Raw genomic sequence first — 15,124 nt, forward strand, 5'->3', positions numbered from 1 at the left:
AAAATTTAGAAAAATAAAATGATAATAATACAAACTGTATAGAATAAAAAGCCACTAAATAATATAATCCATTAATTAGTATAAAAATTATGTCAAAACCATCTCATCAGACAAATTTGACCTTACTTTTAATTTACGTAACTAAATCATCATCATAATAACACTTTCTTAGCAATCTCAAAAACAGATTTTTCCAATTCAAACAGCAAACAACTCATAATGAAAAATATTCTATATTAATTAGACTTATTAATTATAATTATTATATATATTACTAAATCATCATAATAACACTTTCTTAGCAATCTCAAAAAGCGATTTTTCCAATTCAAACAGCAAACAAATCATAACGAAAAATAGTGTGTATTAATTAGACTTATTAATTATAATTATTATATTTAACATACCTATATATATATAACATCATGCAAAAACAAAACAGTAATAAATATTTTACCGGGAGTGATTGGCAAGTTTATACCATGCTTAACTGGCTGCTTCCATGTGATGCTCCTTAATATAAGCATCAGCTCAGGTGTGATGCAAAGAAACCCGGCAGCAAGTGAAGAAGCAATTTAGTTTATGAGCAATGGCGATGGCGATGACAGAGGAGGATTTTGTCAGTGACCTGCAAATAACGATGGAGGCGCCTTTTGCAGTGTATCCAGCAGAGCCCACCTCACGGCGCTCCATGTTTCTTTCCAACATTGATCAGACTTTGGTATCCACTGTTGCAACAATCACCTTCTTCCCTGCTTGTGCTCACATGGGTTTTGATGAGATAGTCCAGAGGTACGTAGACGCCCTTGGAAAGCTGCTGGTTCACTACGATTTCGTGGCCGGGAGGCTTGCGCTGAACGAGGACGAGGATCGGTTGGAGATTGATTGCAATGGCGCTGGGGTGTTCTTTGCTGTTGGGACGAGTGATCTCACTGTGGAAGAGCTGAAGGATATAAAGTTTCCCAACCCAGCGTTCAGGCAACTCATATTGCAGGACTACGTTTCTCAGTCTCACCTCCAAGATCTCCCGCTCTTTACCCTCCAGGTCCATGCTCTCTTCTTTCTGTCTTTTACTCCAATTTTTTTGGTGCTCTGAATCGTGGTTTTAGGGTTATTTTGATCTTCCTGATATATTGTTAATGCTAAAAAGTATTTTAATTAGTTTAAAAGAAATGCTAAAAAATATTTTAATTAGTTTAAAAGATTGTGGATTTCTAGAATATTCTAAAATTTAAAAAATATTAAATATTCTAAAATAGTAAAAAATAAGATCTAGATTAAATAATTCATCTGATCATGTTGATTAAATCTAAAAAAAAAAATATTTAGAAATCTATATTCCACATAAAAATGCTACTTTAGATCCAGATTTAGAGATGTATAATCAACATAAAAATGCTACTTCAGATAAACCAGTATTTATATTGATTAGATCTCTAAATATTCCAAACTCTGCCATCTATATCAAGATGCTACTTTAGATTGCATCTTTTAGATAGACCAGTGTTAGTGTTTGTGTTTATATATATATTCAATGTATTCAGTTACTGTGTACTGTGACTTTGAAAGATCACTCTCGACAAGATAGATCGATACTTGGAGGTGACCAGATTTGGAGGTGGTGACGCTAAAGATGATGGATGGAGATTTGGGGGTGAAATTTGAAGATGCGAGTATAATGTTACTTGATTGCAGTGGAAGATTACATGAAATAAGATTTTGTGAAAGTTTAGAGTAGAGCGTTACAGGACGCAGAGCGAAATATAGTAATTGATCGCAGAGATCTATAATTTTTTAATTACCAAGTTAGATGTAAAATATGTAATTGGAAAAGAGTGATAATAACGATGTAATGGTGGTTAAAACATAAAATGGTTAGGTGGTTCATAAGTCACAGTTATAAATGCATTGATACATCATTAAAAAGGAATTTTAAAGAAGTATTGTACTGTCATTTTGGTGAGGTTGATGGATATGGGAGCGTCATGGATTTTAAAAAGGAATGGATTAAAAGAATAATTTAATTGCTTCACAGGAGTTTATAAAGAAAGTTATTTTTAAATTAAAATTGAATTAATTAGCATTTTATTGTAAAGACAGTGGTTAAATTAATTGGAAAAAGGAAGAAGAAAGTTAAGAAAGTTTTATCTTGAATAATTATTTTATAGACAATAAAATAATAGGGTTATTGAGACTTTATTGTGCAAGAGAATTTTTTAAATTAAAATATTAATTATTTTAAAGGAAATTTTTATATTTGAATTTTATATTTTTTTAAATATGAATGTGTATTTTAAATAATTTGGTCTTTAATTTGTTTTTTAATAATTTTTATATGTTTATTTCATAAATTGGAAATAGGAGGATATATTTTTTTCCTTTAAACATAGTACATTGAGCACATATGTATTTGTATATAAATGGGTAATTTAAAAAAAAAATAACTGGATAGATAATCACTCTTCCATTTAGAAAGAGAATAACATTGCAGATCTTTATTATCCTTTACTTAAGTAAGAAAAGCATGCGTGCTTACTTATTTATGGTATAAAATTATATCTTCTATTATATCTTTTTTAAACATATAGTACTTTGAGCACATATGTATCCATATATAGATATATGGGTAATTTAAAAAAAAAAAATTGGATAGATATCACTCTTCTATTTAGAGAGAGAATAACATTGCATATCTTTATTATCCTTTACTTGAAGTAAGAAAAGTATGTGTGTTTACTTATGGTATAAAATTATATCTTCTATTATGTTGTTAAGAGAATAGTTTTGAAAATGAATGTTGATCAATTTTGTGAATAAGAATTTTATTTATATAATATAGCTTTATGTTTAATAATGAAGAGTTTTATTTATATAATATAGTTTTAAGTTTAATCATGAAGAATTTTATTTATATAATATAGCTTTAAATTTAATAATGAAGGAATATAATTACAAATAGTTTTTATTTATTATTATGAGTAAATTTTTTTTTTTCATAGTTGTGTTTTTTGAAATGAACTTAAATACATTTTTTATAAATTTGTAATGTAAGTCAAAACTAATGATCTTAGGTTTACACATGTGTATTCGTAGAACATACATTTAAATGGTATACTTAATTTATATATTAAAATTAGTTTTATATAAACTTTTATATTATTTTGAAAATTAAATAATTTTAGAAAAAAATTATTTGACTATTTTGAATTTTATTTATAGGTTAATATATTATATATTTAAATGTGATTTAAAAAAAATGAAATTTAATATTTTTGAATTATATATTCCATTAAAATTTTATAAACTTTATTATTTTAAAATATTTTTTAATAAAAAATGATTTTACTATCAATTTTCTCTTACTTTAAAAGGATTAGTAATATTATCTTTTTAAAATCAACGATGAAAGTTCATTGTCTATTGAGATGTGAATTGTAAATTCATTTTTAAAAAAGATTAGTAATACGGAAGTCCATTATCTATTGAAATATGAATTGCAAATTCATTTTTTTAAATATTTAAATTTTAAAAATATTTAGATTTTATTTATACAATATATATTTTGAATGTTATATATAACTTAATTGTATTATTACATTTGGTAAAAAAAATATTTATAAAATATAATTAAATAGTTTTCATATTAAAATGTGTGTTATTAGTTACTTCTAATTCAACTAAATATACTTCAATATGTTGAAAAAAAATATTATATAACTAGATATTTATTATTATAATATCTAAAGCATTTAATACTACATCATTTTCTGTTTATTAAATATTATATTTAATAACTTATACATTTAAATGAAAATAAATAAATTTAATAAACTAATTAATTAATTAACATTTATATTTTTAACCTAGTTTATCCCATAATACTTTATATCGTGATTATAGTAATATTTTATTTAGTTACATATATATTTAAAAAAATAAACTTATTAAATTAACTAATTAATTAATAAACATTTATTTTTAATCTTAACTTATCTTTTAATATTCCTTAAAATAATAGAAATTTATATATAGTTTATTTAGTTTTAAATTAAAAAGAGAATAATAAATTATTTATTAGGTTTAAAATTCTTAATTTAAGTTTATAAAAAAATAGTTAATTATAAACAGATATATTTAATTATATATAAATTTAAATGAAAATAAATAAATCTGACAAATTAATTAATTAACTAACTAATTAATCAACTTTCTCTTAATTCTCAATCCAATTAAATATATTTATTTATAATTAAAAAAAATATAATACTAAACTACTTTAGTTAATAATAAAAAATAAAGACTATATATTTATATAACAAAATTTTGAACTATTATGAAAAAAGGAATGATACTTTTTTTAAAGGGGAATTTTTTTTTCCAGAATAAAAAAACTAAATATTGTATTATATGAAAAATATAAACATTTTACATATGAAGATGGAAAAACATAAAAACATATTCCAGAAACAAAAAAAATTCTTGACAAAACTGACAGATCAAAGATGATACCCATCTATACAGAGAATATGAAACATAGAGGTCGCAAATCATATTCGACCAACTGCACAAAACCAAAAAACTGCACAAAACCAAAAAACATGAACCCACATAAGAAATTAGTTTTCAAAGCTTTCCGGGAACAAAAATGTGACGGACATTGAAAAGAGATTTCATAAAGGGCAATTAATTCTCAAAGCTTTCGAGAAGGACATTGAAAAGAGAATGATATAAGAAAAAAAATAGATAAGATAATTGTATTTTTTCGTATTTATTATTGGTTTATTTGTAAGATTGATGTTTTAATTTAATTATTGGCTAATAAATATGTGATTGGTTAATGGACCGATTGTATATATTTTTATTAGATAATTGATTTGCATATACAAAACAATTATTTTTATTAGATAATTGATTTGCATATACAAAACAATTACAATCTCGCTCGCTCATTTAATGCTCGAAGGTAGGTTACTTATTTTCAGTGCACCGACAAGTTACTTACTTTCAGTGAACCTAGACTATATATGCATACCATTAATTAGCCTGCCAAAATAAAAAGGACATATACAACCCAGGGTCATTTAATACCCATAAATAAACTACTTATTTTATTTTCAACGTAACTATTGTTTCGGTAAAACCCAATACGGTCCACATCCGGAGGACATAAATTTCATTGTACTCGCTATTTGTCTATGGTTTATGATCCTCTGAAATTTGGACAGTGCAAGAAAAACATTAGTCGACCAGAAATAATCGAAAAACATTAGCCGACTAGAAATAATCGAAATTTTTACTCACAGCTTTGACATTGGCAGGTCACTCGTTTCAAATGTGGGGGTTTTACAGTTGGGGCAGGACTCAATCACTGCCTTTTTGATGGAATATCTTCATTCGATTTTACAGTAAATCTGGCTTCCATTATTAAAGGAGAAACTTTGGAGGTAACACCAGACTTGGATCGAACCATTCTGAAAGCCAGGGTTCCTCAGAGAATGGATCACGACCATCTCGAGTACACCAAGCTTTGCGATATTCCTCGAGGAGTGACAGCTTCCAGTGAAAGAGAAGGCGGCGGGGCACTCACAGAGTCAGAACCGATCAAAATACCACCGCGGCCAAAGCTTGTGCTGAAGCTCTTTCCCGTTTCTGTAGAAATGCTGAATCGCCTCAAAGAAAAAGCAATGGAGGATGGCAAGATCAAGAAGTGCACCAGTTTCGAAGTGGTGACCGCGCACCTGTGGAGGGCAAGAAGTCTGGCGTTGGAAATGCAGAATGATGAGATTTCCACGGTGTTGTTTCCCGTGGAATTCAGGGCCAGAATGGAGCCACCTCTTTCCAGAGAATACGCGGGCAACGCTGTGGTACCAGGGTATGCGAGAGCAACGGTGAAAGAGCTCCGGGACGAGCCGTTCTCGACCCTGGTGCACAAGGTCCAGCAAGGGTTGTCCAGAATAGGCAACGATTATGTCAGGTCTGTGATAGATTGGCTGCAAGTCCACAAGGGGATACCCTGTGCGGTGAACAGTTTTTCTGTGGTTGCATGGTGGAGGTTGGGGTTAGAGGATGCGGAATATCCGTGGGGAAATCCTCTCCATCTGAGCCCTGTAATGGGCCTGAGCCACTGTTCGGAACTGGTCATGCTGCTCCCCAACCCGAACCAGCAGTGTGGTGGAGGTGGCGGTTTCAACGTTGCCATTGCTCTCCAACCTTCTCAATTCCCACGCTTCCACCAGCTGTTCCAACTTACAAAGTAACATCCCATCCGTCCATTTATCCAGCGATTGACATTTGTGTTTACACTAAGTATTAGCTGCGTTCTTCTTCTTCGTATTTGATGTGTAGCATTCCTGCAATTCTGACTTGTACTTGCTAATTTTTATTCATATAGTAGAACCATATTTTTATCTGGTTACTTTTTTTTATCATATTCTGAACAAGGTTGGTTGGATAATTTTAAGGTTAAAATGTTAGATTATTTGATAAATAAATTTGAATTTTGTAAATTATTTATTTAGTATATTATATTATGTGATAATTTTCTAATTATTTAAATTTGAAAATAAAATATTTAATTTAACTCTATCTAGCGAAAGAGTGGGTGGAGTAATTTCCTTTTCGGCGTTCTCAATTTTAAAATCGGCACTTCGTTTTATTCCTTTCAAAATCGGCACTTGGTTTTATTCCTGGAAGTGTGAACGAAAACCCTGTGATCCAATGAATAGCTGGGGAAATCAAGTTGAAAATGTTATTGTTACAATTCTTTTTTGATTTAAATTTTTTTTCCCTCGTATCATTTTGAAAACCATTCTTTTATTTACAAGAAAATTATAAAGATGTAGTTAAGTTTGAGGTAATAGTCAAGTTGAAAATGTTATTATTACAATTTTATTTATTTTTATTTTTTTTACTCATATCATTTTGAAAATCATTTTTTTTATATTAAAAAAATAATAAAGATATAATTAAGTTTGAGATAATAGTGTAATTCCCTCCCAAAAAACATATTTACAGGCTTTTATATATTTAAGTGATCCGAAATTCAATCTCTGAATATATCTCACCAACCCAACTTACCCAATAAAAAATGGATGGGATCAAAATATTTGAAAACAACTTTAAATTATAAAAAAATAATTAAGAGATCCAAGAGTACTAATAAGAACACATTTATACTTATTTTCATGGATTTTAACTTTATATTTTTTCATTTTTCAAAAAAGTGATCAAAATATTTGAAAACAACCTTAAATTAAAAAAATAATAATAATAATAATAATTAAGAGATCGCAGAGTCCCAATAAAAACATATTTATGGTTATTTTCATGGATTCTAACGCCATATTTTTTCATATTTCTAAAATGAAGTTTCGAAAGATTTTATTTTATAGTAATAAGTTATGAAATACTTGATTTTATTTTATAGTAATAAGTTATGAAATAATTAGAATGTGTTTCAAATATATTAGTTGAATAGAGAAGTTAATATGTTTCTAGGTGACAGTGGTTCAAAGAGTGGAATGCGATCTATGTGAATTGTTAAGAGCATCTTGTCATGTCATTGCTCATATGATTGTTGATATTTTTTGAGTTGATGGTAGTGACCTCGCATATATGTAATTTTATTATTAATATTATTAGTTTTTGCTGGTGGGATTTTAGTAATCGAAAATGTGTTTTTAACATTATTTTTTGCGAGTTAAAGTTGGTTAATATCATGAATAACTAAATTTTAATGAAATTTTTAAAAATCCTAGTGTATTTTCTATTTTCATGTTTGGTCATCTTATTTGGCTTCTTTCTGAGGCGGAGAGGCTATAACCATATATTATATTGATATGTTTGCTCTGTTTCGCTTAGCATTATAACCATAATATATTATATTAAGATCGTAGTGTATTTTCTATTTTCATGTTTGCTCATCTTATTTGGCCTCTTCCCGAGGCGGAGAGGCTATAACCATATATTATATTGATATGTTTGCTCTGTTTCGCTTAGCATTATAACCATATATTATATTGATATCTTCACTCTGTTTCGCGTAGCATTTTCAAAGAGCTAAACTAATGTCAGCATTAGTTCAGGACATTAAATGCTGCTAATCTTTGCTTGGGAGACATTATCACTAAGTGAGAAAATTTCAATTGCAATGCATGTTCACTCAACAAACTTAAATTGCAATGCATGTTCACTCAACAAACTTAAATTGCAATGCATGTTGATGTGGTGTGTTGTGGCCTGGGCAGGCAGGTGGCGGCCCCAGACATATCTGATACCTAGTGGCGGTGTGGTTGCGAGCATATGATACTTAGTGGTGATGTGGCAGTGAGCTAGACACACTTGATACCTAATGCTCCCATTACTTGACTGCGGCTGTTGGCGCATTCACTGGTTCTGCATCACCTGGAACTAAATCTTACGCTCATCTAAATCTTGAACTGGAAGATGTATTGAAACTACAACCATAGTTGTTGAAGCCTCTTTTCACTAATTTTTTCATCAACAGTTGGTCTAGTTGGTCTAGTACCATGACTTCCAGAGCCAACAGTTGGTCTGACGGATGAGTCGTAGGTTCGAGTCACATCGAAGAAGAAGCAGAAGCATGCAGAAATCATGGCAACAACAAAGCTTCTAAAGCGTTAGACGTCGAGGAGGGCTTGTAATGGTCTTGACAACTCTACAGAGAAGACAAATCACATTCACATTCTTAATTTCAGCCTCAACTACAACATCAGTCACAACTTCTATAGCCTATAAGTGGGAAAACCAATGAGTTGTTTTTCATTGACCTCTCTTTGACATTTCTATTCAGTTTAATTATGAAATATAACAAAGGAGAAGGTAGTTACCTCCCCTGCATTGTTTAGACGATTTTGGGGTTGCGGATTTTGTATTGTAAATATTGTAATAACACAACGCTTTGGTATTCCAGGTGTTTGGCATTGATGCTAAATCATGTCCCTTATGTCTTTCCCAACAACCTTGTAGCTTATGCACGTCCCTTACACTCGGACCCCTAGAAGAAATGATATGCCCAAATTCTACGACCCGAATGAAGCAGACACGAGCATAACTTTCTATAACTGAGAGAAAATTATTTGAGGAATCTCAATTTTTTAGCAAACAGCTGACGCCCAATGGAAGATGAAAACTTCAATCAGGAACCGGGGCAGAGAACCAATAGAGCCCCTTATTTATCCTCTTATATATCATTCCAACAATTGTTCAAATGACCTCTATCTTTTTCCTCTCATATATCGGTCCATCAATTGTTCGAACGACCTCTACCTATGTTCTTCCAAATCTATTTCATATTTTTCACATAAACTGTGAATGGGTATCAATGTGTCAAATAGTGATATATATGCATGTTGGTGCTCATAACTCATAGATACGTGGTTGTAACATGGGCCATCTTTTGCATTTTAATTCATATTTAATTAAATTAATATATTTCCTTTAATTACTTGTTAACTATGACAATTATCACCATGCAATTTGCCAGATATTAGATTTCAGATGCAATACAGGGTCTCGTCGCCACATGCGTAAGTTTATACATGCACTCTGCCAAATATTAGATTCAGATGCATTATAGGGTCTCGTCACCACATGCGTAATTTTATACATTCAACTCTAACATCTCTGAATAACTTGACCATGCGACAATAGAAAAGGATGGAGTGTAATAAATGTCTTGGTAACAAAGTCTGTTGCAGTTTATACATTGGGCTATGACACCTCTAGATAGCTTTGCCAATGCCAATGGAAATTTTTGCTTGCTTCTTTAGGATTATTACAAAATGTTGGAAGTTGATTATGATGCTACTTCTCTGTTGTGAATTTATTGCTAGGTTCATTGCTACCTCTTTGTTTTGCATTTATTGCTTTGTTTTTAATCTGATATGTTTATTCAAAGAAAATGAAGGCTTTTGTTGAAACTTGAAAATCCTTAATTGTTTTAACTCTTTCTGTTGCTTCAATAAAGAAACATGATCAGGTTTACAAAATTCCTTCTGCACTTTGCTTAGTTGATCGGTCCCCTCTTCTGCACATCCAAGTCCTCGAAACGACGAAATCAAGGAAGAGAAGCAGCGTGTGGGTAACACTATATTTGGCGAAGGGAAAATAATGCTAAGAGATCGTGTGGTGATTTGGCATCTCACTTCTCAAATGAAGGATGCCTTCGTTGGTACTAGTACCATACTAGTAATTTTCTCTCCTCATATGTTGTGTTTGTCAATATATATAGATGTATTGAAGTTCTTTGTAGATTAAAAAGCCTACATAAGTTTTCAAAATGCAATCTCTTTTTTTCAGGTCATTATATCAATACCTGTCTTAAATTACAATAGCTAATTTTGGACACATCCATCCACTGTAAGTGACAAGATAGTTGTTCAAGGAAACTACATTATCATGATGTGTCAATATTTCTTATGAAGATCAGATACAAGTAATAGATGGTAATAGAATTCATGGGGGTTGATGCGTGCGTGAGAGGTCTGATCAGGCTTTCGTTCCTAGGTATTCGGCTTGGGATTACATTTTGTATTTCCGGTCTAGAGTGGAGAGGGGGGTTGTGTCGTCGAGGTTGAGGAGAAGGGGTCCCGATTTTCCGATTCCAATTATGGTATTTCTATTCGGGTTCTCCTTCTAAGTGGCTGAAGTGATGTATCTGTGGGACTTTCCTTTGAACCCATTTTTGATATGACTGGCATTCGAAACGTCGACATGATGAATATAATATTGTGGATAATCCAGATCATACTCCAAATAACAACCACAGAAGCTTAAAGTCTAACATGACTGGTAGCGGTTTATGTGGCGGTGACCCTATGGCAACGACTCTCCCGACATAGGCTATCCTCGGTAAAGACTCTTGTATGACTCCAGGGCACCGACTTGACTTCATTTATGCACCGACTAGAGCTTCATGCCCTGAGTATATATATATATATATATATATTATGAGTATAGATTATTCTATCTAGCACTGACCGTAGTTTCTAGGCACCGACTGTCTCCAGCCCAGCTCGGTATCCCAACTGAGTATCCAAGTAAAGTATCAGGAATAACTCATCCCAGCTATTATTGGCATCAATCAAGTGGGTCAAAACCTGATCGCATCAACTCTTGGGAATCCTCCTTGATCCAACTTCCTAAATAAATAAATCAAGGCATTGTGGGCCATCCAAGCCCCCCCTTTCCTTCCTCATATCTCGGTTGAAGACTAATGGAATCCTAACAGCATAAGACTCCTAGTAGGCAGCAGTCTCATGGTTCACATAATCCAAATGGCATAAAATCCTAATAATTCTCTAGCTCCTAAAAAAGCGTCAGTTGGACTCTGCTCTTCAAATGTTGAATCAACATAAAATGACACTGGTTAAAGTCTCTTGGCTAAAATTTGGTTGAAGGGGAAAGGAAGGCATCTGTTTCTCTTGTTATTGGTCCTGCCGTTGTTTAGGCAGTACCTGTTGGACTCGGTTAAAGAAAGTGAGAGAGATGCGGAATAATGTTATGGATTCTTCCTTTCACCTATCACCTCTAGCCTATCAAAGCCCTTCAAGTTGAACCTTTCCTTTCAAAATAAGCTTCTCCTTTTCCTCTCACCTCTAGCCTCTCACCTTCAGCCTTTACCACCTCACCTAACCAATCAAATCCACTTATACCCTCACACTCACACAATATATCTGATTTTTCCCTTTGGTTTTCTATAGCATACCATTGTTGTTGTTGTAACTAGTTTGGGCATTTATGTTTTTCATGAACTTTGTTCCATTTATTCTATATCTTCTTCAATAAATTAAACTCGTAAATATACCAAAATTCATGAAGAAGATTCATACTTTGTGATAGTTGACGGGAAATACGTCTATAATAGTTGATAGGGTTTTTGGTTCTGTTGATGCCAATAGTTAAGCCTAATATGGAGATCCCAATCCTCTCAAATGCCTAACACAACCATTTGCCTCCTAAGATCTCAAGATCAATAACTTCATTACTTAACATACTCTAATTCCTGAAAACTAATAGTCTTTTGGGTTTTGTGACTGTGAAGGCTTCACGCTAATAATGGCTATCTAATGTCTCGACATCCTAATGGTCAATAACCTTATTACTTCTGCCACCACTGCCACCTACTAGCCTCCTTAGCACAACCATGTCCTTAAATCTATTCCATTTGGCATATCATCTTACCACGTGGATGTTACTTCATGCCACATCAACATACCCTGTCATCAAGGGTCATTTCCCATGCTACTTCACCATGATAAATATCCTATCATATGGATAGGCTATGTCAATCTACGTTAGAGCCATTCAACCACGCCAGACTTGTATCGAGCTTGATAACATTAGGCAGGTAGGCCTAAAAGATACCTTCGAACCTCCTATAGCTGAGCTCTGGAACCACTAGATACATTCAAGGTACTTAATGGGGAATTTTCCCAATAGTTAGCATGGGGATCAAATTTCATCAATACTGAGGAAGAAAACTTGATCACCACCCCTGCTTTTCCAAACTTCTCACTCTCCCTAGCTCAAGACTCTATATCTGATGGTCTAGATATATGGAAGTTGAGATCAACCATAGCGTTAGCTAATGGATGAATCTCACGTATGTCGGTATCAATATATTTTAGGGGCCATATCATTCCAAACTCCTCATACTTAGCTCTGGCTGACATGATATTCTGGTATCCCAATGTCAATGGCCTAATATACCGAAAAATGATGGGATAATTCCTATTCGTTAACAAATTTTTGGGAACATTGGTATGAGGTGTTTTGCATGGAGATTTAGCTACTTATTTAATATCCAAACCTTTTCTTTTAAGTACAAATTTGATCTCAGCAATCTGGAATTTGAAATTTCATTTTGAGTGTGATATAATAAACATGTCTTTGCAATCCCTTCATGTTTTCTAATGTTTGTGATTTATTTTTCAAAATTTCCACTAAAATTTCCAATTAAATGTTTCTGATTTGTGTTCTGCATGGTTGATTTTCCATATGGCCATTATCTCGAAAGTACATCTCTTTTCTAGATGGCCCTTATCTCGAAAGTACATCATCCCTACATTGTGGAATACTTGGAGTCATGGGTAGAGGAGGTATGTTATTGTTCTCCTTTTGCAATAAAAGTTATTTGAAGCTACCATATTAGATATTAATCTCAATTTCCATCTGATTCCATTGTGCTTTCTGGCAGATGTAATTGGTGCTTCTTAATTGGAAGTGGATTTCAATTGATGTAGTTTAGTCCAGGTTTGACGCTCCAGGGTTGGTCTACCTTTAACAAGAATGAAATGGTATTTTGAAATAATTCATCTTGTTTAACCTGCATTCTTTTTATTTTTACTGTTTTAATACCATAAACTATATGCTAGAACCGTTATCATTTCGTGTATAGTCTATTATGGAGATTTCGAAGATATTTAGTTGCTTATTTAATATCCAAACCTTTTCTTTTAAGTACAAATTTGATCTCAACAATCTAGAATTTGAAATTTCATTTTGAGTGTGATAGAATAAGCATGCCATTGCAATCCCTTCATGCTTTCCAATGTTTGTGATATATTGTTCAAAATTTCCACTTAAATGTTTCTGATTTTTGTTCTGCATGGTTGGTTTTCCAAATGGCCATTATCTCGAAAGAACATCTCTTTTCCAGATGGCCCTTATCTCGAAAATACATCATCCCTACATTGTGGAATACAATGAGTCATGGGTAGAGGAGGTCTGTTATTGTTCTCCTTTTGAAATAAAAGATATTTGAAGCTACCATATTAGTTATTAATCTCATTTTCCATCTGATTCCATTATTCTTTCTAGAAGATATAATTGGTGCTTCTTAATTGGAAGTGGATTTCAATTGATGTATTAGTCCAAGTTTGATGCTACAGGGTTGGTCTACCTTTAACAAGAATGAAATGGTATTTTGAAAGAATTCATCTTGTTGAACCTGTATGCTTTTTATTTTTATTGTTGTAATACCATAAACTATATGCCAGAACCTTTATCATTTCATGTATAGTCTATTATGAAGATTTCAAAGAGATTTAGCTACTTATTTAATATCTAAACCTTTTCTTTTAAGTACAAACTTGATCTCAGCAATCTGGAATTTGAAATTTCATTTTGAAAGTGATAGAATAAACATGCCTTTGCAATCCCTTCATGTTTTCCAATGTTTGTGATTTATTGTTCAAAATTTCCACTAAAATTTCCACTTAAATGTTTATGATTTGTCTTCTGCATGGTTGGTTTTCCAGATGGCCCTTATCTCGAAAGTACATCATCCCTACATTGTGGAATACAAGGAGTCATGGGTAGAAAAGGTCTGTTATTGTTCTCCTTTTGCAATATAAGATATTTGAAGCTACCATATTAGATATTAATATCATTTTCCATCTAATTTCATTGTGCTTTCCGGAAGATATAATTGGTGCTTCTTAATTGGAAGTGGATTTCAATTGATGTAGTTTAGTCTAGGTTTGATGCTACAAGGCTGGTCTACCTTTAACAAGAATGAAATGGTATTTTGAAAGAATTCATCCTGTTGAACATGCATGCTTTTTCTTTTTCTTTTTTTAATTCCATAAACTATATGCCAGAAAAAAGTAAGATGTTTCGGAAAAATATGGTGTCTTTGAATTGAGAGATATGCCCCCTCATTTAGTAATAACGGATTTCTTAATTGCGCAAGCTAAATTATCTGTATTGCTAAACATCTCTATGTTGTCACTTCCAAATGAACATATCCTATGGCACCAATCCTCCTGAAATTTTTTATTGCAAAACCATGTGCCTTATCTTTATTTGTATGGAAATCTAGTACAGTGTTTGATCGTATCAGGAGTGTCAAGAAGATTATTTCCTAGCCTAGTGGCTCTGCGGGTCTTCATTATTTCCTATCTTTCCAACCCTAAGGAGAAGGAATTAGATATGCAACAACTAGATTCGTAGGGTATAAATCTAGAACCGTATCTTTAACCATATCCAGATTCGGAACTAGAACAGTGAACTTTGGCAATCGATCTAGCTCATATGCTGGTAGCTCATATGCCACTGTAGGATCTGCATAATATGAATCTTTAAGTGGTGGAATAGCGTC

At 32.2% G+C, this 15,124-nt stretch overlaps 1 protein-coding gene across 1 annotated transcript; it reads left to right on the forward strand.

Moving 5' to 3' along the window:
• The first annotated feature begins 469 nt into the window (after nt 1-469).
• LOC149239707 (acyltransferase GLAUCE-like) lies at nt 470-6,415 on the forward strand. The gene is made up of 2 exons (XM_089367179.1): nt 470-1,045; nt 5,319-6,415. The coding sequence occupies exons 1-2, from the start codon at nt 590-592 to the stop codon at nt 6,255-6,257; spliced, it is 1,395 nt and encodes a 464-aa protein (XP_089223305.1). The 5' UTR covers nt 470-589; the 3' UTR covers nt 6,258-6,415.
• Nucleotides 6,416-15,124: the final 8,709 nt, after the last annotated feature.

Source organism: Pinus tabuliformis, chromosome 8, assembly GCF_031772625.1.
Source record: "Pinus tabuliformis cultivar Carrire ecotype Pingquan chromosome 8, CPIR1, whole genome shotgun sequence".
Classification (NCBI taxonomy): domain Eukaryota; kingdom Viridiplantae; phylum Streptophyta; class Pinopsida; order Pinales; family Pinaceae; genus Pinus; species Pinus tabuliformis.

Bases quoted from the DNA above. Each gene is read 5' to 3' on its own strand.
- LOC149239707 (XM_089367179.1), top strand. From the start codon at position 590: ATGGCGATGGCGATGACAGAGGAGGATTTTGTCAGTGACCTGCAAATA. The intron at 1,046-5,318 runs GTCCATGCTCTC...TGACATTGGCAG, and splicing joins TCCCGCTCTTTACCCTCCAG to GTCACTCGTTTCAAATGTGG.